The sequence below is a fragment of the Parasteatoda tepidariorum genome, chromosome 4 (genome assembly GCF_982258835.1).
Source record: "Parasteatoda tepidariorum strain Cologne lab strain chromosome 4, Ptep-v5.0, whole genome shotgun sequence".
Classification (NCBI taxonomy): Eukaryota; Metazoa; Arthropoda; class Arachnida; order Araneae; family Theridiidae; genus Parasteatoda; species Parasteatoda tepidariorum.
This window is the reverse complement of record NC_141758.1, coordinates 115,752,199-115,779,640: the sequence shown is the minus strand read 5'-3', so window position 1 is coordinate 115,779,640 and position 27,442 is coordinate 115,752,199. Positions and strand designations below refer to the sequence as shown.

Genomic DNA, 27,442 nt, shown 5'->3' with positions numbered 1-27,442 from the left:
ATTACTTTTATGATCCTTTAATTTTCTATAATATTTAATTTTGCAGAGTGACAATCTTTTTCTTTTATTTGATCTCAACCAGGATCATTATCTTAATTTTAAGTTATATATTCTCTGATTTGGACCAGTACATCATTTAGAATATAATTTTAACAACAATATTCAAAATGTAGTCACTTGTAATTTTGATTCATGTTAGTTTAGTTCTCTCTTTCAATTTTTATAAAATTAAAACTTTTTAACTCTTTATGTACCAAATAAATTTCATTATAGTTTATAAATAGATTTCCATGCAGAAACTGGAAATTTTACACTAACCGAGTAATTACCCTTATTAACTGCCTCTTTACGTTTTGAAAAGTTCCAGTCAACTATCATTACTTTTAAAGAATTGACATGGCTTGATAGCCTTTATAAAATATTTGATTATTGAAGTCTAAATAAATCTTTTTAAATTCCTGCCCTATAAAATTTTATTCTTCCACTAAGGATTAGTAAATTGAAGTAGCATCAATCACATTTATAGCTTTTCTTAGAGAGAAAATATGTTTAATTTTTTTTTCCTATTTTCCTGCTGCTTGGTCTTTATTGATAATTTTTCCAACAATTTTGGTTTTATAATGCATGCGCTATCAATTAAACAGTATAGCTTATTTTTATTTATTTATTTATTTTAGTTGAAATTTTCCTAATACAGTTGCCCCCACGTAATTGCATAACTGGTATTTGAATATCCCGCTTAAGGTAGTAGAATTTTTGAGAACCAAAATATATTCTATAGAAAAAATATTTAAATTCCCCCCGAGCAACTATTTAAGACTTTTTATTGTCGCATAGAAGTAACTACTTAAAAGAAAAAATTATATATATATATATATATATATATATATATATATATATATATATATATATATTCGGCTAATTGCTTGTGGGATCATGGGCGCAGAAAATGTTATTCATGAGCTTGAGAAATATGAGTTCATAACGTTTCTCCTTTCACTTTCTTTAATTCTCCAATTTTTTTCTCTCTAAACAACTGTATTTTGTCATCGCTTTTTTGCATAGAAAAAATAATTCAAATAAAAATTTTCTTCGTAAAAGAATTTATTCATTGATCTCAGTTTTGCTTCGTATTTTTGGTTTTTTGAGTAGCTGTTTATGTTTTAATTTTACTTGTTTCGCATACGCTAAATCATGTTTTTCGCTCCTATAATGTATTATTATAAGTTGTTACATTTAGATCTGAAATTTAAGATAAATTTTTTTTACTTTTCTTAAATATTCGTTCGGGAAAGGAAATATGCCCTTAGTTTAGTTTTAGTTTAAATGAATCTGCATTATCTTTTTTTACGCAAAGGTTTCTTTTCGCATAATTTCAGTATTTTTATTCAGACTTAAATGGTTACTATGATTTAGTGTAAACAATAATTATACTTTACTTCATTTTGATGGTGCTTAATATTTGTAACTAATGACGGCGGCATTTTACTTTTCACTATCAACACGTATTAGTATTTGTAAAGTTGAAATGGAAGTTATTTTATTTAGTGTTGTTATTCTTTGAGTATTTTCGAATTTCGTTGTAGCCACAATGAGCGCTACAAACGAAATATATTTTAAATTTTTTATTTTGAGACAAATAAAAAAAAAATCTTATAATAATTAATTAAAATCTTTGCTTATCCTATTTTTCATTAAAAATTTTTTTTAATTACGAGATAAATACTAGAGAGGGCTTCTAAAACAAATCGTGATCAGATCTAGAACAAAAATAAAAGTATTATCTTAGCATCAGACGTAGAAAAATTGTACAAACTTTTCAGAAATAGGATATATTTCTTTTTCTTATACCCAAAGAACATTTGTAACCATCAAAATGGCATAATTAGGTTTTTCTGAAACCTATTCAACCTTCATGTTCTAAAGGAAGCTAAGTCGACTAGGTGATAGCAATGGGATGCGCAATAGCTTCAGTAATACTGGGTAATTAGGTATACTGAGTAAATAGGTAATCAGGGTAAATCATGAGTTTCGAAAAATTACTCCAGACAGACATCTAATGGGACATGATAGAACTAGCACCTAGTTCTTGGAAATGGATAACGTGGGAATGTTTTAAATGGACATGAATCTCATATAAATACAAACACGCTCCAACTTCTTTAACCATTTCTGTTCCTTTAACGTCCTGGTTTTTTCACGAGCTCTACAGCATATATATTTTGAAACAGTCTTTTTCAAGACTCATTATTTTAACTATTTAACAATCTTTAAGACTTAATTTTTTAGTTATTTAATTTTCCTAACACTTAATATTTTAGCTAACTAATAATATTTATAATTTAGTTTTTTAAATTTTAAACCTTCTTTAAATTTATTATTTTACCAATATTTAATACATAATATTTAATTTATATAATTTTTTTACTAAAAACTATTTAGTTATTTATTAAATTTTAAAACTTAATTTTCTGTAATATAGCGTTTTTTTTAAAAAAAAAATTTAAATTATATTATCCGTTTCCTTTTTATTATTTGTAAATATTTTATTTTATTTATTTAATGAATTAGAAGACGTTTTTTATAACATAATTTCTTCTAATATCTCGTGTTTATATTTTCTGCAATACTAATTATTTTAATTATTTAATCTTTCAGAATTGACTTTTCGTTAAAAAAATATTTTACAATATTTGATCTTTTAATTATTTTCACTGCTTATGTTTCGATTATTTAATAGTCTTTAATACGTAATATTTTACTTACTTAGCGATATTTATGGCCTAAGATATAATTTATTTAATAATATTTATGTCTTAATATTTTAACTTTAACTTTGAAAATTTTATGTTTAAATTATTTAATTATTCATAAGGCTTAATATTTAATTTTTTTATAATTTTCAAAACTTAATATTTTTTTTAAACTATCGTTGACGTTCAAATGGATTCAGATGAGTACACGGATTCTGAATCGTCTTTTTCGGATTCATCTTCTGAGTCTGATTCAGACGATATGTCTTTAAATGATGGACGAGTTTGGTGTGAGCTAAGAGATGACCATGGACCACCTCATCCCAGGTTCCCATTCACGGGAAATCCGGGATTAAAGGAAAATATGTTCACTTCATCTCCAGTGGAATATTTCAACCTTTTTTTCGATGATGATATTGTCAATTATATCGCAACTGAAACGAACCGTTTCGCAGATGATTATCTGGAAACAAATGATATAACTCCAAGATCTCGAGTAAGAGACTGGAAGGAAACTAATGCCAGTGAAATTAGAGTAATGTTTGCTCTTATACGTCTGATGGGGGTAATTAGAAAACCCGTACAGAGATGGTATTGGTCAACACGACTACTTTTGGCCACACCATACATTGGACAGATAATGTCAGAAAGGAGATTTTCCCTGTTGATGAAATTTCTCCACTTTACAAACAACTCTAACTACAACCCTGACTCGCACCCACAATCAGGCTTATGGAAACTTTATGAGGTATACAAACATATAAATGATAAATTTAGAACAGTCTATGTGCCAGAAAGAGACATTTCAGTGGACGAGTCGTTGCTTCTCTATAAAGGAAGACTTGTGTACAAAACTTACCTCCCCAAAAAAAGAGCTAGATTTGGAGTCAAGTTTTACCAGCTATGTGAAGCCAATAGTGGATATATATGTAACAGCATTATATACACTGGGAAGACGACTCCTTTTTATTCGGATAATGCCACGTTCAAATCAACAACAAAGATAGTTTTAACTTTGATTAAGGATCTACTTGATCAAGGATATTGTGTTACATTGGACAATTACTACACGTCAGTTGAACTTGCTGAATATCTCCTGACCAGGCGTACCGACATATATGGAACTTTGCGAATAAATAGAGTTGGATTTCCTGAGAAAGTGAAATCACACAAACTCAAGAAAGGCGAAATTATAGGCTTCCAACTCGGTAAAATTTGTGTTTTTAAGTACCTGGATAAAAAGCCTATACTGATGCTCAGCACTATTCACACTATAGATTTTGTAGACCAAGAAAAAATCAGAAAAAAAAACAATGGGGAAGTTGAAAGGAAGTCTTTAAAAAAACCCAAGGCTATCACTGATTACAACTCGACGATGGGAGGTGTTGATATGGCTGATCAATGCATGTCTTACTACCCCACAGTTCGAAACCAGCAAAAGAAGTATTACAAAAAGATTTTTCGTCAAATATTGAATCAATGCGTTTGGAATGCCTATGTTCTATATAAAAAAAATGGCGGTATTCTCACACATTTGAATTTTCGCCTTGAACTCATTCAGGACCTGATAAAAACATATGGAGACGTGAAGTCAGCTCCCAATCCAAATTATGTTGACCGCCTTACAGGCAGACATTTCCCAACATATATTGATGCAACAGAAAAGAAAAAAAATCCATTTCGTGTATGTGTTATGTGTAGCCGAAATTTTGATTCAAACGGTAAACGTATGAGAAAGGAATCTCGTTTCCAATGCAAGCTCTGTAATGTGTCACTATGTGTTGCACCTTGCTTTGAACTGTTTCATACGGTAGCTAATTTGTGAATTATTTGGTTTTGCTCAACACCCCTAATTTAGTATTTTTATTGTTAAGCAAATAGTAATTAATTTTTTAAAACTAATATTCATTCATAATCTATTCATTTATTTAATTAAAAATGATGTAAATATGATAATTTGATGCTCGTGAAAATTTAATATAAATGAAATCTAGCTTTTTAATGTTGAAAGAAAAATGTTGCATATTATTTTAAAATGTTCGTTATATTCTTATTTACAATTTTCAAACAATAGTTGATTTATAAATTTTTATGTTTTCTGAAATATTTACAATTTACTTCATTAAAGTATCGATATTCGTACTTTTACTTCATATATTTGAGTAATTGTTTATTTTTATGTAATGTGATTGTTTTATTTATTCTTTTCTACAATTAATACCTTAATTTGTTAGAGATCTTTTTTAATTTACATGATTATGTAATTGCATCAGACACATTCAATTTGTTTTTTGTTGTTATGTAATTTCATACTCAACTTGTCTGTGAGTTTCGGATTCCTTGCTTAATTTACTAAAATTTTTAAAGAATAAACATGGAAATGAAAATGATAATAGATTTGGTATATTTGATAATATGAATTTATTTTATAGTATGAATTTATTTATACTATTTTTTAGCAATTTCTTGAATAAATAACTATTTAAATTCACTTCTTGAATAAAGTAAATACTTTAATTACATTAACTATAAGAGAATAAAATTTCGGAATATCTTTGAATTTAATATTTTAAAAGTGTAATTCATGAGTTCGATAAAACAAAACCATTCATACTATTAAGTATAGATTGATAGTATGAATGATTTTTTTTATCAAACTATTAAATAATACAAGTCTTAGGTTTTTGTTCAGTAATTAAATTTCTTGATTTAAAATTTAGGAAATTTTTTCGATGGTTATGAATGGAATTATATATTAAGTGTTATTGTATTCCACTAATATAGCAAAAGGTGCTTTTCTCACTATTTCTGAGGGAAAAAACATAAAATAACTGTCATGATATGTTTTAAATCAAATTGTTTTGAATCAACTTGTTTTAACTAAACTGATATTTTTGAACTGATGCTTATAAAGTAATATGTTTGAATATATGAAATTATATGTTTTAAATCAATAATGTTGGGAAATTTTTGATACAAGTTTTTCAATTTTAAATAATTATTTCTGCAATCGCATTTCGAAAGCAATAAAAATGATTTATTAAAATAAGAAAATTTTATTGTGTTCATTTAATCTCGCAGAATTTTCATGGCTGTGTAAAATGGTAGTTAAAATGTTAGTTATGAATGGAATTATATATTAAGTGTTATTGTATTCCACTTATATAGCAAAAGCTGCTTTTCTCGCTATTTCTACGGAAAAAACATAAAATAACTGTTATGATATGTTTTTAATCAAATTGTTTTGAATCAACTTGTTTTAACCAAACTGATATCTTTGAACTGATGCTTATAAGTTGATGCTTATAAGTATACTAATAAGTTTGAATATTTGAAATTATATGTTTTAAATCAATAATGTTGGGAATTTCTGATATAAGTTTTTAAATTTTTAATAATTATTTTTGCAATCGCATTTCGAAGGCAATAAAAATGGTTTCTTAAAATATGCAAACTTTATTGTGTTCTTTTTAATCTCATTTCCGTAGAATTTTCATGGTTGTGTAAATTGGTAACTAAATTTATAAGAAAGGAAAGTAGTTTTCTTCTTCGATACTTAAATCAGAACTTTGGTACATTTTCTGATTTGGCAGTTTTCAAATGAGTAAGTTCTCAAATAACATTTTTTTAAGTCAGCTTTCAAATTCTCTTAAGGAATAAATTAGAAAGTTTAGAGACCATTTAGATGAATCATATTAAATAATATAAACATTTTCCTTGCTAAACTTTATCACATTTCAAATTAAAATCTATTTCAGGCAAAATATAACGAAATGAGGAAAGAGAAACTTCTGAATAACATGATGGAATATTTAAATTAGTTTGAAAATAGTAATGCGTATCCTTTAAATCGATATATTTCTTGGTTCAACACAAATATTAATCTATGAAAATTTTAAAAATAACCCGTAAATTTTCTTAATCCATGCAAACTATGTGTATTAGCATGGTTTGATATTATTCATTTTGTTTCTGATCACAATTTTTCAAAATTTAATTCTATTAGAATTTTCAGGCATTCAAAATTAAATTTTAAAAAATGCGTAAGTTCTTAGTTAAAGCAAATTATGGCCCAAATAAACGTTGGTGTTGCTAAAAAGGAACACACCCTCTAATCACTCTAAAAAATTATTCATTGTATAACTCAATAAAAAATTTAGTTTTTAACTTTAATATAAGAAGATATCCAAAAAACATTCATTTTCACATTTCTTTACAGTTCTCTGATTTTTTCTTCAGTTTTTAGATTGATTTGAAGGTGGATACCTAAAGAGCAATTATCATTTAAATTATAGGCTTGATTTTAAATAGTTCAAGGTTTCAAACAGATATAAGATAACGATTAAGAGAATAGCTTGAAACAAGTTTAAAATGAAAAACTTAAGTGGCTAATTGCAAAATTTTTGTAGAATTCCCTCCTGTGGTTGTTTTTGTTTAAAATCTTTTCCTTTTTCGGTGTAAAGAAGAATAAAGGAAGAATATAAACTTAAATTTACTATTAATTTCAAAATTTTTTTCAGTATTACTTTTATAGGAATTTTGAATTGTATAAGTTTTTTATTTTATAATGAATCAATAATTGAACAAAAAAGAAGAAAAAAAATCTGTTTTAGTAATAAATTAAACTGACCTATGATAAACAAACGCAAATTAAAAAAAAGACAAATATCATAGTCTACATTTATGAATTTAGATCCTTGAAATGATTCCATTTTTTGGGATTTCTTCATAATTATTTATATATCCAGTCTCTATCCATATCAGTAAACGTCATTAAAAGAAATTACAGATTGATCCAAACTGTGATCAAAAAGATTTTTTTTTTCAATTTCTTGCATAATCATATATCCTTTGCATTCGCCAACTTCAAAAATATGTAACCCTACTAAACAGAATTTGAACCTAATTTTCTGTTACAGTCTAATAATATGACCTGGTTTAGAATTTCAATCAGGAAAACTAAATATTTCAACCAAACTTCATATTTTGATATTTAATTTAAACGTTGGTTTCTCTAGTGAAAATCATATATTTTAGTTTTAAAAGAAATCACTTTTTAATAAGAAAGTATTCTCACAATAAAACAATTTTCTAGTCATAATGTTAAAAAAAAAATTAATTAAAAATTCTAATGTTGATGTTTAAATTCTCTATATTTTTGTATAAAATTTCAGTTTCCTTTTTTTTATTTTTCTATATTTACATTTTTTGGAAGCTCACTAGAGTAAGAGCATAATCATAGTCTTGCATCAAACTCCTAGCATGTATTTTCTTTCACAAAATATTTTTCGAATCTGATTAATTGAAATATATTCAGCAATAACGAAATACAAACTAGTACTAAAAGTCTAAAGTTAAGATTACCAAAAAATTTCTTATATGTACTCTTGAGAAATTTTTAAAAATAGAAATGATTTTAAAGTGGTAATTAATTAGATATCAAATAACGCAATGAAGAAAGTCTTTTATGCAAATTACTATTCATAAATTTCAGATAAGAGCTTGATAAAAACGGGTTTAAAATCCTTTAATTCTAAAATCAACAAAATGTTTTCATTAAATAGAACGATGTTATGATGACTGATTAGTTCAATATAATTATATACTCAGTAAACACGAATATACACTCTATTGATTCTAATACCCCTATTAAAATTTCAGGTTTATAAATTAGTAAAATAATTATTCTGAAATAAGAATAGAAATCAGACTGAGGAGCTGTAGACAAATTATATTGAATTTAGATAGGAATTAGTGATCTAGAAAAGGGAAAAAAACAAGCATTATTTAAGAAATCACGACTTCATGAAATTCCAACAACACCAATAAGAGATAATTGATTAAAAGTTTTTGCAACATAAAAGTTTTGCAGTTGGCAGTCTTTTTAGCAATTAAATATAGAGTGAAAAAATTCTATGTCACAAAAACTATTTTAGACTTTGAGAATGTTCTATATTCAGCTTTTAGGAGTCTTGAAAGAGAGCATATACTCCCTTTATTTACACTACTTCAAAGTTTTATACTAAATCTACTATTATTAGATGACATGATCTTTTTAGTTATTTTATTAGTGAACTTATTAGTGAAAAAAAAACAGGTAGCATATTTAATTTTGCGCTTTCTTTTGATGCAATAATACATTCTAACTGAAGATATCCTGGGGTCAACACTATAAGTTTTCAATGAATGAAAGCAAATGTTGCAACAAATTTCTTGGAGAATTACTTTCTAAGATGACAATAGGTATAGTCAATGCATGGGGAAATGGGAAACGGAAGATTGGCGTTTTGAAAGAGGGATATTTACTTCTCTGCAAGGGGTCATTTCCTGTATCGCAGCCCAGTAGTTGCTAATTGTATGGAATTCCAAGCTTTGTACATTTCTGAAAAGAAGATAAATCACTCTCTGAATCCTTGACACTCTGTTTTTAAACCTATTCTTTAAATTTCTCTCTCTTCTGCCTGTCGTCTTACAAGAAAACATTTCTGGAGAAACATTATTACATAATAGTTTGCAATGAGAAACGTATTTATATATGTAATTTGAAAAAGGAGGGACAGAGAATTCAACTAACAATAAACAAATTAAAACCAAACATTAAATTTATTGTCTAAAAGTATAGAGTAGTGCATAAAAATAAAATACCTTCACAGTAAAATAAAATTTGAGTACTTTAAAAATCAGCTTTATATATAATAGAAAAGCAATAAGAAATAATTCTTAACAGTTGAATCTGCTAATATACCTTATTGAATAATATACTTTTAGATTCATTGTCAAGGTTCATCTTGAAGAATTCGTGTTCAAAATTGCAACCATTGTGAGAAGATATATATATATATATATATATATATATATATATATATATATATATATATATATATATATATATATATATATAGTTCAAAATGTAGAGAAAACAAGGGAAAAATTACAAAACAATGAAAGACTTCATACTTCAAAATTGGAGTAAGAACTCACTTTAATACAAAAATCCTCTAATTACGCTTTTATCTCAATTTCCGCTTTTGTTTTCAGTTTTTGCAATCAGTTGCTACGAAAATATTTCAAATCATTTTTAACAAATTTCCTGTTCATCATTTCAAGTTTCATTCTGTTTTTTCTTTATATTTTATATTCTGTTGTTACGTGATACTTTTACTTATTGTGCTTTATTTTATTTGGTGAAATTTTTCTGTAAAAATTTTTTTGTAAAATTTTTTGAGTGCTCCCCGCTCTATCGCATTGATATATTTTGCTTTGGCTATATTGATACAATATTAGAAAGCACTCTTTTTTGTGGATATAATCGTGTGAGCTGATGATGAGATTATATCTTTTATTATCCGGAATTTTTAAAATTTTTGTCCTTTTTTTCGGATTTTTCTTCCTTCCGGTTTCTTGTTATTTTTCCCCCCTTCTTTCATTCTTCTGAAATTTTTTCCTTGTGCTCTACATTTTGAACTTATTTTATGAGTTCTATTTACTTGCAGCCTATGCGCAACAAATAAAACTTATTGTTTTTATTTGTTTTCTTCGTGTTTATATATATATATATATATATATATATATATATATATATATATAATTTTAAAAGTTATCTATACTTTATTGCGACACCTTCAACGATGTTTACTAGAATTTTAACAACCAAAATTGCAGGATCATCATACTTGATATTTTTGAAGCAAATGTGTTGTTGTCAACTTCCATCGAAAGTTAATTCATAAGTAAGAAAATTAAACAGTTTTTAAACCGTTCGAAATACTATATTAACATATATTTCTTTTGCTAAATTATCTAGGAAAAATAATTTTCTTTAATTTCTCTAATATTAATTTTTGAAAATTTTTTTTACACATTACTAAATAAATACTAGATTGTTCGTCCTTTTTTTTTGGTCAAGTAAAAGTAAAAAACTGTGTAATACAAATAAACCTAACTTTGCGTTGCCTTTTCCTTTGATTATTGTCCTTAATATGTATTGATTATAATTAAATCAGAAATTCGAAACAAATACATCAGAATAGTATTATTACAAAATTTTGACAAAAAAAAAACTTTTAAAAATAAAAATTACTTTATACTCTTTCTTTTACCTAGTTTTGTTTTTTTTGTAGTAAAAGAAAGTTAGTTTTGGATACATTTTTGAACAATATTAGTCTATTAAATAATAGATAACTTTATGAGGAAGAAGAAAACGAATAAGTAATTTCTTGTTAAATAATAAGAGCTATCCGAAATCCATGCAAATTTGAAATTCATTAAATTCCTTTATTATGGCGCAATAAAACAAGTATCTTATTTAGTTTCAAGAATTATACTCACATTATTAATAAATTACTTGATAGTATCTCTTAAAATTAAAATTGTCGGAGGAAGTAATCAGAGTTTAGCTGGGAAAAATTGCTTCAAAGTATTATTATATGGTTTTTATATAAACTTAAAACTCTTAATTAAAATTGAACTTTAAAAGATATCTATTATCGTCGGTTTCTTTGTAGTTATAAGATTTTTGATTTTGCGAAAAATGTTTTGAATATGCAAGTTATTTCTTAAAAAATTCAATAACTGTCTTTCGTATTCTGTTTTTTCAAGATTTTATTTCTGTATAAATTTCAGACGCGATAATTCAAAGGAAATGCTTAAAACATCAAGAAAAAAAATAAATAGAATTTTATTTATTCGCTCTTTATTTATTTATTTATTATTATTTTTTTTTTCTTCATATCCTTCTTTGCTTGAAAATTTTTAAAATAATGTGAAGAAAAAAAATTACTCTGATTAAAATAATGTTTGCAAAGTAAAATTTTAACATTTCAAAATTAGTGAACTTGAAAAATAAGTAAGGTGTACTTTCTGGCAGTTTTAAAGAAATAAAATAAGTCAAAATCTAAACTAAGTTAAAATCTCTTCCAATTAAGTTCACAAAATAAAATTCAGTTAATGAATATTATCAAAATATCGAATTTACAGTACTTATAACGAAACTGCAGAGCATTATTAATAGAGATATTTAAAAATTTATTCAAAATAAACAAATATTAAAAAATTTGAAAGTAATTTGAGATAATATATCCCCCCCCCATTTTTCTAATTTTAAAAAGAAGAACTTCAATTAAAAAAGAAAATAATAATAAAAACAGCAATGAAAGCAACGAAATGTTTGATTTGGTATTAGCAAAAGAAAAAAAAATGGAAATAAATAAATAAAATAAAATAAAACTTTAAATTAATTTTTCCCCTTCACCAAAAACTTTTCTTATCAGTACCTTTTAACTACTAATGTACTATGAACTCTAAAATAAACTCACAACTCCTCTGTTATAGTGATTTATGATGACAGCTATCCCCACCTCTCAATTAGTACCCAGTCGGCGGTCGTAGGGGAAGGAAAAAAAATACCAGCGAAAAACTCGGGCGCGCCGCTAGAGAGGCAGATAGGCAACCCGAGTTATTCCGGGCTTGCCGCTTTGCGTGTAGAAATGATTCCGAGTTATTACGGGTTCGCCGCCAGGAGGGTTAATTGTCTTTTCTTAAATAACAGTTCATATTTTTAAATAAATCGTTTTATTAGCTGCTTAAATATACCTTTTTGGTTTATTTGTTTGATCTTGATGTCTTATTTGTTAATTACCATTGTATAATTATTTTAAACAGCCCCTTTGCTATAAAAACTGGTGATCAGTAATTACCCCAGAAATGATCAGGAATTACCCCAGAAATGATCCAAGAGAAGGGGTGATTCCTGATCACTAAAAATTTAAAATCTTTTAAATTCTAATTAGATTTTCAAACATAAGAAAGTAGCATAGGTATTTATATTCATCTTTTGTAAAAATTGGTGACCACTCCAGGTGCGATCTATGGGATATTTTAGGATATTTCAGCTATACTAAACTATTTCATTTATTTCAGCATTATTTGTTTTAAGTATGTTGAGCTGTTCCTTCTTTCTCTAATTTTTTCCAGCACTCAATTAAAACTAGTACAGTTATCCCAATATAGCTTACACAAGATTAGCAGTGATTGTGTGTTTCTCCTTATAATACTGTGTATAATATGTACAGGGAATTTTTTTTACAGATTTGAGTGGCAACCCTGCTACTATAAAACTGAGATCATTTATTCTATCTTATAATAGTAATAATGGATTTACTCCTATTCAGATTCATAGAAGTGATCAAGATGAGGAGGATGATAATGTTAAGGATAAGTCTCTTCCCGTGATGTCTCGTTGCAGTCAAGTGAAAATAGTGTCTACATGTGAATGTGGAAGAACGCAAGCCACCAGAGAGGACCCATTCGATATTAAGGTCAGTCTTTTAACTTAAGGACTAGAGAAAGCTTTTATTTAATTTAAAGGATCCTTAAAGTGATGCTTGAAAATACTAGGGATTAAAAATGTTTTCATAATTTTCTAGTCTAAAGAAAACTGAAATAATAACCTGATATAAATAATAATCTGAAAAAACAATCTTTTGTCGATCTAAATAATCTGATAGAAATAATAATCTGAAAAAATAAACTCACTTTTATACTAATAAACATTCTTTTTGGCTTCATTCCCTAAATTACATTAACGTAATGTGAATTTATTAGAGTTTTCTTAGTTTGCTTAATTCTTTACATATCTTTATAAATTCAGTATGATTAATAATATTCTTGTTAATGTTTTGTTGAATATGCTTTTATAAATAACTTTCATTTAAATCTAAAAAGTACACTCGATAATCTTTTAAAATAATAGTTAAAAATTAATTATAATTTTGAATTATTCATTTACCTAATTAAATAAATTACTTATTAATTTAAAAATAGAATGAGCCACTTAATAATGAATATCTTTAAAATTGTGTATAAATTGTTTTTATGGTGCTTAATATAATCATAAAAAGAGTTTTTTGTCAGAACTTAGTTATTTTATCATGATCATGTAAAGTTTTAAGACATTATTGTGCATTGTATGAATGTATTTATGAAGAACTTTCAACAATAGTAAGAAGGAAATATTTTTTTTTAGTACGCATATCTTAATTACAGGGTTGGAATTTCGATGCCATTCAATGTGTTTGTCTTGGCATGTCAAAACCTGTCAAAAATTCTCAAAATCTGATAAAAAATGTCAAAAACTTGGGACAATTTTCATTTTATTAACATTGAGATCATTTTATTAGACATTAAATCATGAACAATACTTGCATTATAAACTATAATTATACTACAAACTAAACTCAGTGGCCCGACAACCCATAGAGGGCCAAGGCCTACTGTGCCCATCTCAGTTTTCTTGACCTTTGGGCTCTGAGGTGCAAGGACAGATGTTCCGGTTGGGTGGTCAACCCAACGAGGAGTCCCCAGTGTTTAGCTCCCAAGCATGCTTGGTACTCATTTTATCGACCCACTGAAGGGATGAAAGGCTGAGTCAACCTTGCCTGGCTCATGGATCGAACCAGGGACCTGTGGCACGACAGTGCAAAGCACTATCGCTCAGCCACTGGGCGAAACTATAATTATAATTTGTATTAATATATCACTTTTATAAAAAATATCACCAAAACCATTAAATTATTAATTGGTTTTTCTAAAAGCATGGTACTTTTAATATATTATAAGTAATAACTGTAAGTTGTTATAATTATTATTAATCTAAATATTGATTTTAATTAATTTATGTCACAATTCAGGCAGATTTTTTAGATTAAGTAAAACTTAAGTGGTTGCTAATAATTGTCTGATCTCAACTAATAAAAAAAATATTTTTTGATATGTAATGTTTGCTATTATTACTTATATGCAGGTTAGCAGTATATGTCTAATCATGGGAACGAGGTTTTGAGAAAAATTCAGGCAGCCAAAGGAAAAATTTCTGTTTAAAAAAATTCCTACAAAATTTTTTTATTGTTAAAAAATGTGTCAGTTTGAAAATTTTTTACCTTGTTAAAAAACGTAAAATGTCAAGTTGTGTATTTATTAGTTTGAATTCCTTAAGTTTAGGAGTAATTTAATTTAATAAATTATTACTATTTCAACATATTTTGATTTCTAACAATTTTTAACATATGCTCGTTTATTCAAGAATTGTGAAAAATCAAAAAAATTTTTATTCTTATATAAGCTTACTTTCCAAACATATTTTTTTAAAAAAAAATTTTTGTACTAAAGGAAAATGAATGAAAAATGTTAACATTTTGGGGGAAATTTCGATCCAAAAAAAGAAAAGAGAAAAAAAACTTTGTTCTGAGGGACTATGAATTTTTCTGCTTATATGTACTTGATTATTTACTACAAATCCTAAATATAATTTATTCCCTGATAAGAAAAGTAATTATAATTTACAAAAAATATAATTTTTTTTTAAATGATTTAATAATTTTTTCACTCAATCAATTCAATGGTTTAATTAAGTTAGCAGCAATATTTAGTACAGTTATTAGAATAAATTTCTTAATTACATGTTATTTTATTACGTTATAATAAATTAGTAAGTCAACATTCTAGTCCATACAGCTGAGCATCAATGAAAGAACATTTTCAAATTTCGTTCTTATTCATACAAAACTGAAAACTGAACTTGTAGTTCTGAAAGCTTCAAAATCACTTTTTTGTAATGGCTTGCTTTGGGAAAAAGAGGAATTAAAATGGAAGTAAATGAAAACTGATTTTACGTATAAAAAGAGTAAGATGATTGTTAAGTGATTGATCTTTTAATCAGACCCTTCACAAATTTGTTTATCTTCATTATTGTTTTGTTAATCGAATAAACACTTCCGAGGGGGTTGGGGGCGAAAGAAAGATGGTTCGAGACAAACAAGTTTCCCTAAGTTTAAATTCCAAATGTAGTATTCTAAGAAAATATTTGTACTTTTGCAAACATCTTGTGCACATTCTTGTTAATGTTAAATCATAATTTTTTTTTTAAATAAATCATTGATCAATTTATATTTATTCATAAAATTAACTAATAGAATATTATGTAAATAAAAATTAATTTCTGGCAATTTTTTAAATAAAATATTATAAATTTAAGAATTGTTTAAATTTACTTAATGCATAATACATTAAAAGTGATACATTACTAAGTTGTGTTATTTAAAATATGTCAATTGAAACTATTACAAATGTGAGTGATTTTGTTTCTATCATTCGTCCGAAATGAATATTCTGTGTTGAACAGTATAGGCTAAATACCAAATATTTGTATGTTGAATCTTTAATTTAGTAGAAGCAATTGTTGAGCAGAATCTTGTATCTCTTTACAATTGAATAACTTCTTGAAAAGGTTTTTTATCAATTTTTGCAATAACAGGACCCTATTTGTACAAATTCACAAAAGCAGGACCCTGGTTAAAAGAATGTGACTTAACGCTTATTTTGTATTCAAAAATTATGAATATTTTTTTCGCAATTTTGGAAAAACAGACCTTTCACAAAATGTCTGGACAGACCCCTGTATAATGTAATACACATTTATATTTTTATGTATATTATAATACACATTTTTATTTATAATTATCTAATATTTTCTACTCTAAAATCTTGGTTTTTGACAGTAATTTTGAAAACAAAAAGAGTTTTATGTTAAAATAATTCAAGAACATAATATTGATGGAGCACTTGTAATTTCACATGTATGTTAATTTAAAAATACTTCATATTTATTGTAGCCAAAATTTTTGGTTTTCGGCAATTGTCAGAAACTTGCCACCCTGTCTAATTATGAAAATTTTTTAAAGTGCTTAAAAATATTTTTTGTTTGCTTGAAAAGTGCTTATTTTTTGTTGAGAAATTTGGCTATGCACACTGATTGAGAAAACATTATGAGTGATGGATTAGGAAGTGGGTTCGAGCATTTGAAGATGGTCATACAAATGTGCAGGATGACGAACAAGGTGGGCGACCTTCAGTCACTACTGACAATTTGGTGTAGAATGTTGACCAAACAGTGAGCAGAAATAAGTGTGTTTTAGGACTAAGTCGTTATCTGACGACTTTTCTCAAGTTTGTCAAAGTGCTCTTTGTGTATTAGTAACTGAAAGATTAAATTACCGAAAACTGCACTCACGCTGGGTTCCGAAAATGTTTCTAAAGGTGAACAAAACCAAATGTATGGGAGAGGTCTTAACCTTCCTTGGGCTTTACCACGTATAAGGTGATGATTTTTTTAGCCTAATCATTACAGGCGGTAAAACCTGGGCGACCTACAGTACACCTGAATCAAAGCATCAATGAATGGAACAGCAGGATTCAACTTCATCCAAGAAAATGAAGTTTAAACAAACAATGTCAGCCCAGAAAATCATGTGTACCATGTTTTGGGACAGCAAAAGGGTGTTGCTTGTGTTTTCCTTTCCGTCTAGCGCAAGTGCGTGTTAATTCCATAAAAAAGCTCACCATGAAGACAAATTTCTCCCAATACTTCATCCAGGAGTTTGCTGGATTGGGTTCAAAATTACAAGGCTATGGAGTTTAACATTAGTAGTCATAGAACCCCAAAAAATGGGTCGGCTGTTCACCGACGGTTATAAAATATCAGTCTGATAGTAATGTGTTTGATGTTCAAATTCTTCATTCATTAATTGTCATTTTAGGCAGCAAATTAGGACTTCTACGTTCTACAGAAAAATCAGTGTTGTCCTGATTTAGACAGGGTAGAGTTTCCAATTTTTCAAGCCAGTTCAGATGTGGCTCGTCCGGCTCCATCTTCCTCCTCCTCTCCACCCCCTGATAATGATGTTCCATCTGAGAAGTCAAGGGAAGTCACAAACTCCAACATACCTGTTGCTAAATCTGAACTCTCTGAAGGTATGACTGTATTGCAATTGCCCATCACATTGTATATTTTATGTTATGGTGAATTATTTCATTATTTCATTATCTTTCATTTTAAAATAATCTGAAAAAAAATTTATGAGTATCTTTTTTTCTTTAATCATCCTATGTTTTCTGCTTTTGTATTTGTGTTACTCTTTTTGTTTTGCATTTCAAGAACTTTTTTTTCAATGACTGAGAGTTTATAGTATAAAAATGAAATAAAGCAAATGTAAAATCAGATAAACAGAAAATCATTACCTCATTAGGCTTCTTGCCAATGAATAGCTCTCAGTTATCAAAGTTCCATGAAGACCTTTGCACTGAATAATGTGGTGACCATCCATAGGAGAAAGGCCACCAAGGAAGGAACAATGAAACTATTCATTTACTAAAATGTTTGCAAATGAAAATGAGTAAAAAGAAAAAACAGAAAACAAACTTACTGAGCTGAAGTAAAAGTTAAAATGCCTATAGCCTATATATATATATATATATATATATATATATATATATATATATATATATATATATATATATATATATATATATATTTGTATTATGTAGTGGTTGACAAAATCACTCTGAATTAAATTTATTAAATCAATAATAGATTGTTAAATTAAAATTTGTTTCCACTCAAACTATTTAAACAAAAATGTCCTGATAATTAAAAACAAGTAAGCTGCTATAAAATTTAAAGTTGGAGAAATAATAAATTGAAAAAAAAAACTGAAGAAATGAAGTAATAAACCACTATAAACATACTATAATTCTTACAGTTAGAGTCGTGATAGGTCAGGGGATAGAGCGTTTGTCTTTGAAGGAAGTGAACCAGGTTCGAATCCCAGCGATGACTGATCGTTACAAATTCCGCATCCGGCTTGCAGAGGCCACAGTGCTGATGTAAAATATCATCATTGGTAGACAGATCTTGGGTTAGAGTCCCCTTGCCGTTAAGCTAGCTGTGGATGGTTTTCATGATTTTTCCTCTCCATGTAACGCAAATGTGGGTTAGTTCCATATAAAAGTCTTCCAAGAAGGCAAATTTCTCCCAATACTTGGTCCAGCAGTTCCCTTGTCTTCTGAATTAGGATCAAAATTACAAGGCGAAGGAGTTGAACATTAGTAGTCGAAAACCCAAAAAATTGGGTTGGCTGTTCAATGAAAGTTATAAAATGTAAAATAAAATCTTACAGCTGCTTACCATAAATAGATAAAATAAATCAGTTATATAAGAGTTCAGATGGGACTACTAAAAAAGCTTGCTACAACCAAGTGTTTGCTATTGACCGTAGTTAATAATGTGAAACATAATTTAGGTGATCACATTTTTGTCTTTTGAAACAGGAAACTCTGAGGAAAATTCTTTGACCAATGAGATGGAACAACTGACCACAGAAGATAAGTCTTCTCAGAGTCAAGAAGAAAGGGAGGAAATCGTCATCCAGGAAGAAAGCAGCATTAGCAAAGGTTGCTGTTTTCTTTGTCGTACACTTTATGAGTTAAAGTAGACGCCCAATGGTGGCAAATCTGAAATTTTTTTTCTATAGTTTTCCTCTTTGATTGGATAAAAATTTATTTTTACATGCATTTTTCAATTCCTACTATTTATTCCCACTCTCCCTATATATCTTGTTCAAATTTTCAATCGTTAATAAAATACTTTTTATTCACCCATTCAAGTACAAATACATTTTTTAAAACTTTTTAAACTTTTATTAACACTTGATGTTAATACAGTTTTTTAAAATATTAATTCATAAATTTAATTAATTAGTTTTAGTTTTATATGGGAGAAAAAATTCTTAATAAAATATTATTTAATAAAAAGTAACTGAAATTAAATTTTACTTACTAAAATAAAATAAAGTAGGAATTGAATCTTTTATATATTTCTTTTAGTGTAATATCAAAATAAACAGATAAAGAAAACTCCGAAATAAGATACAAACTTCTTATTTCATTTAATTTTATTTGCTTTTGATCCATTCAAAACTGCTTATATTGCCTGCCAAATAAATTAGGAGATAAAAAAAATTAGTACATATCTCTGTTAGGGATGATAAAAAATTTCGAAACAATAATCCTTTTTTTATTATGGTATTTGGGTGATTAGGGTTCTATGGTATGTGAATTTTGAACTTTTGCGAAAATGAATGAAATTTTTGATAAAGTTAATTACTTTGGTATTTATCTGGCACTTATTGTACTTATTCATTTATGAAATGAATACAGGGTGCATAGCTTTTTTAAAAAGTGCTTAAAGGTGCTTACTTTTGATTTACGTTTTTTAAAAGCTCTTAAAGATGCTTTTTTTTATTCGCGGTTTGTAAAAAGCTCTTATTTTTCTATCTTTTTTTTAAAAAAAAATTTTCTTTGTCGTATCATATTGAATACAAAATTACAAAAAAATTCATGATTTTCCCAATTTTCTCTGCAATATTTATCAGAAGCTAGTTATTTTATCACGATTATGTAAAGTCTGTGAAAAAAATTTTTTTTTTGAATTTCATTGATTTTATGTTTATAAATTAAGAACTTTAAACGACAGGAAAAAACTATATTTAGTATTGCAGGATTCCTAATTATGATTATTATTTTTTGTTTGTTTTTGGAAAGTGATTAAAAATATTCTTCGAGTTCTTATTTCTTGTTGAAAGTAGAATAAATTTTTTTATGAAATAAAAATGAAAATAAAGACATTTCCTCTCTAATCAAAATAATAGAATAAAAAACATTTATGTTTAAAAACCATTTTTTTTTCTAATTTTATTAATCACGCATGAGATTCTTCCAATTTTTGGAGATATTTTGAACTATAAAAATAATAAAAGTAAAAGCTACGTTAAGTGTCTATTTTTCTTAATATTTCTACATTGTTTTGTTGATTTACTTTATTATTATTTTTTTTTCTTTAATCGTGATTTATGTATGTAAATCTTAACAGTTTTTAATTTTTTTAACTAATCTTAAGTTCATTGTGTTGTCAATGCACACATATAGCAAAAAATAATAAGTATGTAGTTAATTTAATTTTTTTCTTTCAGTAAAAAATAGTTTCACACTCTTTTTCATTTATTTTTTCTTGATTTGACTTGATAGATACTTTCAGACTTTTTTTTATTTTCCCACTCTTATGCTAATATGATAATATTAATCTACAATATTTTAAGACAATCGAAACTAAAATTTGTTTTGTGCAGTTTTCTATGAATGACTTTTTTTTTAAACTTTAGATAAAGGAAATCTTACGAGACAGCCTTCCACTGCAGAATATCTGCCTGGTATGTTGCATTCAGAAAGTAGACCAGGATTACTTCCAATGTTTTCCTCTTGGTCCCTAGTGTGTGTGGGACCCTCTAGTCTCTACTCCCATAACATTGGTGAGAGTTCTTACTGTCTCTGTATAGTTATGAAATTTGTCTTCATTTAATCATTTCAGGGCAACAAAAGAGAAGAAATATTCAGCTCTTAAAAATACAACCATATCTTTTAATTTTTATTAGATCCGTATCTATTTTATCTTGACTTCTTTTTTATTCATGCACATTTACGCTCCTTTTTATTATCTTAGGAAAGATAACTTTTTCCTTCCGATCAAAAACAGGGTTGCTACTCCACAAGTAGAACAGGGAAATTAAAAATCACCTAAAATAACTGGGATGATGCAGGGAATTCTGAGTTTTTCCCAGCAAACTGGAAAAATACAGGGAATTTTATTTCTTATTTTCGTCTTTGGGATATTCAAGGTGCAATTTTTATGATATTTAAGGATGATATTTCAGCCGTACTAAACTATTTCATTTACTATAGTATTATCTGTTTTAAGTATGTTATTTCTTAAAGCTTTTCCAGCAATTAAAACTAGTATAGCTAGACTAATATAGGTTTCTCAAGAGCACATCAATTGTGTGTTTCCTATCAATATATTGTGTATAATATGTACAGGGAATTATTTTTCAGGTTTAAATGGCAACCCTGTAAAAGAAGAGTGAAACAGTAGTTTAAAACCATGTGTGGAAAAATTTGTTTCCTATTGTCAGTATTGTTTGCATTGTCAACATATGCATGGCATTCTATTGGTTCAATAATGAAAGAATCTAGGTTCACCCTTAAAGTTTATTTATTTATATATTTATTATGACTATTTTGATTCTGTACTTAAACTTATGCTGTTCAGTTAACCTATTTATTTTTCAGTTTCTGAGTTGTTTGAAAAGAAAATTTACAGTTGCAGTTTCTTGTAAAAATCTGTAAAACTCTTAACTCTTAAAAAGGAAAGGTAAAGTGAATCTTATGAATGGTATAGAAAGGAATTTAACCACAATGAAGAAATAAATAATATTTCCTCTACAGGCAGCATCAAATGATCTACAGATGCTTCTCGCAAAATTCTTTCGTTTGCTTACATTTCCAGTTTTATTGTTAACACCTGAGTAGTTTGAATAGTTTTCTGCGGGATTTTAATTATTGATTGACAAATGAAACAAATTTTAGTTTTAAAAGCTCCTAATTATCTTAGCACCTATTTTTGGAGTGTTTTTCTTGGAATTAATCCAAAATCAACCAAATTTTTTATCGCCTTGTTTGAAAGCAGGATTCAGTTCAGACGTTCTTAAGGGGAAGTGTGGTAGAAAATTTTCATTGCAAAATCTCCTTCATTACTAATTTAAAAGTAAGAAAAAGTAAGTTCAGTCAAACCTAGTGTAAGTCATGAAGTTTCTGTTGCTGAAAAAAATACTTCGAAATATTAAACAAATTATTAGAAGAGAATTTCTCAGTTCCTAAGTTATTATCTCATAATTTATTTTCATTTGTATATTTTAAAATTTTCTTTTCAGTATTTGAAATTCATGGCTTACTCTAGGTTTCTTTGAACTTTATTTTTCTACACTTTAAATTAGAATTAAAGGAGAAAGAGAATTTGCTATAAAAACTTTCTTATGGCGTCTTAAGGGCGTTAAAATAAAATTGCGTCTAGGGACCAGCAAACAGGACTCATGCAGTGATCATTATAATGAAAGAATCATACTAATTGAGTCATGCTAAATGTTGGCTGAATTTTATATAAAAGCTTACTAATTCTATAAGTAAATGATTTATTTACATATTAAGATTAAGTTTTTCTCTTCTTTTCTTAAATAGTATAATGACTATTAGATTTTTATATTGTAAAATGTTGTTTTAATAAATATTCTAATCTGCTTGTTGCTATTAAATCTGTAACAGGTTTGCAAGATCAGCCTGGATTCATACCTGGAACAAATTACTTACTTCCTTGGGATGTGACTGTAAAATTGGAACAAGAAGAACGCTGGCCTGCATTGTGGGAAGGGAAGAGATCGTATGGTCTGAAATCTAAAAAGACTGTTAGAGGTGATTTTTTTTAAATGTATTTATTTTTTAGAGATTATAGATAACATAAAAATGCTGCTTATAGAATTATGTTCTTTCTTATTATTCATCTATTTTATTTCATCAATATTCAGCTCTGTTTACTATTATGAACATCTATCAACAAATCGAAATTTAAAATTTCTTAAAAACCTTCAATTATTATTATTATTTAGAAAAAAAATATAATTGTTGTGACTAGGGTTGGTGAAATTAATGATTTTTAAAAAAAGATAAATTAATTAAAAATTGAAATAAGTTTTTTTTTCAAAATTTAAATCATATTTTTTTCCTTTTTTTAATCTAAACTATGATAAAATGTATTAATAATACTTAATTTTATTCAAAAACAAATATGTAGCTAAAATACTTTATTTTTCCAAACTAAAATAGTTAAGATTATTATTTAATTACAACAGTATCTAATTACTGAATATAATCAAAATAATTTTTATTAAAGCTCAACAATCTCATGAATTGCAATAAAATTTCATTTTTTATGTACACAAACGACATATTCTTGAAATTTTAAAATACTTGAATTTATCTAAATTTAAAACTCAAGATTATTATTTAATTACAACTATATAATCACTCAATAAAATCAAAATTTTATTCAGGTTCAACAACCTCATGAATTTCAATAAAATTTTATTTTTTTATAAACACAAACTACATATTTATAAAGTTTTAAAAATACTTGAATTTAAATAAATTTAAAACTAAATAGATATAATTGAAACATGTTCATTAAACAGTGAATTGTTTTAAAAGTTTTATACTACTTTTATCCACATTTAAATTTTTTATTTATTATTATAATTTTTTTTTTGAATATCAAATAATAATTTACAAACATCGCTGCCCTTTAATTATTTCTCTTGATGAAACCTTCTTGATGGACTTTTAAAAAAATCACATTCTTAAGAATATGCTTATCAATTATATTAAGTAAAAATAAATAAAGTACCTTAATTTCATGTGTTAAAAGAATCAGCTGATTTAAATGAATGAATCTTTTTTAAAGCATCAGTTATTTTACTTTTTGGCAATGCAGTAAATTCCATTTAAGAAATATCTTTTACACACCTTACTGTAATATCCTTAATTAAAATGCCGAGATCTTCCAAAAATATCTAACTTGATAAATTGTTTTTAAAATGTTTATATAATCTTAATCTTTATTTTTTCTTTAACTTTCAAGTTTTTAAAATGTTCATAGTTTCTGTGTCCCGTTGAAAAACTATTATCTTCTGTAGTAAAATGGTCAATAATGGTGCAACATACAATATAAACATTTTCTACAATGCATACATTTTTGTACAATATATACACATATCAGACTACTTTTGAAAAGGATAAACAACAAACTAAAAAGAGACATATATTGCAGACACAATAAAATGTATCTTTATTATATATTTAATTAAATTTAATTAAATTTCGCAGTTAGTTTAATGTTTTTTAACTGTTTGTTGTTGTTAACTTTTTAGTTTGTTGTATTACAGATACAATAAAATATACTGTTTTTAATTTCAGTTTTGTTTAGAACAGAAAGTTTTTTACAGTTTCAATAAAATTTTATTAATGCAGCAATGAACAATTCATGATAGTTTGACATCAATATTTTAGAAGATTTAAATGGTACTGTTGTATAAAAAAAATACAAATTTCCATTAGTTAACCTCTTCTAATGCCAATATTTAATTAAAATTTATAATTTAGTTGAAAATTTCTTTAATTAAATAATTTTAAAGTAGGGTTTAAATAATTTCAAAATAAAAATTAAGTGAATATGCAACTCAGCATTTGTATTTAAGAACAATTTTGTGGATAAGGCATCTACTCCTTAATTAAAAATTATACAATATGATTATTGAATTGTTGATTGGAATTTTATGAAATCATGTGAATCTTTTATGAAATCATATGAAAAAGAAAAATTGACATTAGTGAAACTATTAAACTCCACCCTAATGATTTGTTACTGCATTTACTAAAAATCATAAATTAGCTCATAAGCTCCTAAATTCACAAAATAAATAAATTAATAAAAAAAATGAGAAAGCGAAATTGTTATTTAAGTTTTTTTTTCTTCATAAAATGATGGAATTCTCAAAAAGTTAGAAAAGAAAAATCCTATGGGTAAGGCCATGAACCATGTATATAGTTAGTGGATGGTCTCTAACCTGAATTTGGACAATTTAATTTTGCAGTTTTTGCTAGCATCATTACTTAAAATAAAAAGATGTATCAAAAATCCAAATCTTTTGATTCTTCAAATCTATTATTTTAAAATCTTCATTTGTATTCATGTTTTGAAGAATCAAGAGTATCAGGACAAAAAGTTATACATTTTAAAAAATTTAACAAATAATAAATAATTAAAACAATTTAGAATATCATTTGAAAGCCAAAACATTTCTTTTAATTTTTCATCCATATTGTATTTCTCATTTTAGATTAGTTCAGTTCAAACTGTGAAATTGCTTAAGGACTAAAAAGCAGAAATAGTTTCTGTTATGTTTAAATATTTTAATACGAAGAAATGAAGAGATATTACATATATATTTTGCATTTGAATGAAGATGCATTTTATTTCGTATCTATGAATCATATTTTTGTTGTTAATATTTTATTTGTTAAACATTTTGTTTATTACAAAAGAAAGGTTAAGTTAAATAGTAAACATCTAATTATTTATTAAATGTGAATGCATATTGTAGAGATATAGAAATATATAAGAAAGGATATTCATGCATAATTATCAATTAAATTTAAATAATTCCTTTGTGTTCATTAAAATCTTAAATCAAGTACTTTGAATACTTAAAAAACAACTGTTTAAATTTATTATCTTTTTTCATTCATTTTAAAAGCAAAATGTATAGTAAAAAAAAATATTCATAATTTTTTGTACCATGTGCAACAAAACAATATGTGCTTTTCGTTTCATAAATGCATCTAAAAATACCATTCTTTAACTTAAAAACAAGTTATGTGTTTATTTAATTCATAACTAATCACATAACTTATTATTCATGAATCATTTTAGTAATTGTATCATTATGCAATCATTTACAGGGCATAAAAATGACTGAAATAGTTAATCTCCTAACTGTTTCTTCCTTTGATAATAATCAATCAATCCTTATTCTGTATATCTAATATTTATATTTAGTATGAATGTAGAATATTCTTGAAAAAACGAACTTATCTTCGGTCAGGTCTTTTCGTGAAACCCACTTATCCCCTGACAAAATTGTTTTTTTTTTTCTCGAAAAAACCCATGTGGGCTGGGTTTTTTTTCTTCAAAATCCTGCTTTAAACTGTTCTAAATTTAATTTAGCATTCACTAAAACATTAAAGTTTTTTTAAATCTTATCAAAATTTCTATTTCTTGAACATTGTTACTTAAAAACAGAGCAACATCTTTATACTTTCGAGAATGCAAAAATCAGGTGTAAACTAGTAAGAACTTCATTCTTATGCAACAACAAAATGAAGTGAAATGTGCACTCTGAACAAATGACTAAATTATCGTGTAAAGAGCAGTTGCATACACTGTATCAAAAATATATACTCATAGGCAATGATCTCGGATTATTTGCCTTAGGACTATTTATTTAGGGAATTGAAAAAACTTCTTGGATCTTCAGTGTGTAGATATTTTTCTGATGGTGTGGCACAACATTTTTAAAATGAAAAAAAAATGAAATAAAAAAAAGTACTAGCCTATCACAGATCAAAAGAAAAAAATTTTCTAATTTTTCTCTATAACAAAGTTCACTGCTGCATTGTAAAATTCTTACGTAAAAATCAGAATATGAGCATTATTTATTTCTTACTTAAATCCCAAACATGGTTAAAAAACTAACTTTTTGCTTAATAAATCTTTATATAATCATATATTTTGAAAAAAAAAAGTGCACAAAAAGTATTGGTTTTACTCAAAAATTTATTAATAAAATTCTCTCTTACTTTTCAAATATGTTCATAAAATCATTAAATATTTATTCTTAATTATTAGTCATACTTTTTGTAATCTTTTATTGGTTTCCATTTTGTAAAAGCTAATTTATGATGTAAAATCAGACAGTGTTATGTCAGTAACACCAAATGTTAAGCCAGTAGCAAATTTATATGTGCTTTTTCTTAATTATTGAGAGTCACAATCTTTAGAACTTGAATGTCTTCAAAAATGTTATTATATTATCTTTTGAATATATATGAAAAACTTTTGATATTTGTGTCTGTTATGTCCGTAACAAACAGTTTTTATTTTTTTAAAACATTCGTGGAAGTTAAAAAGTTTCAGCACAAGTGCATAAGACCTCAAGAGTTATCCTTACAAAAAAATATTTAAAGTATTTTAGGATTTTTAATTAAGTTATATGCATTTCAAGTCTACAAATATAACATCAGTATTAGTGGAATTACCCTATTTTATATGGAATTTTAATTACTTATTATAAAAATTT

General features: G+C 26.4%; 1 protein-coding gene across 1 annotated transcript in view; it reads left to right on the top strand.

Annotated features, from left to right (window-relative positions):
- The window catches only part of LOC147812595 (nonsense-mediated mRNA decay factor SMG8-like), a 68,390-nt gene that overhangs the window by 6,131 nt on the left and 34,817 nt on the right, over nt 1–27,442 (top strand). The window contains 5 exon segments of the mRNA XM_087162397.1: nt 12,923–13,069; nt 17,345–17,558; nt 18,915–19,037; nt 20,804–20,950; nt 22,797–22,943. Of these exon segments, the coding sequence (XP_087018523.1) occupies nt 12,923–13,069; nt 17,345–17,558; nt 18,915–19,037; nt 20,804–20,950; nt 22,797–22,943 (778 nt within the window).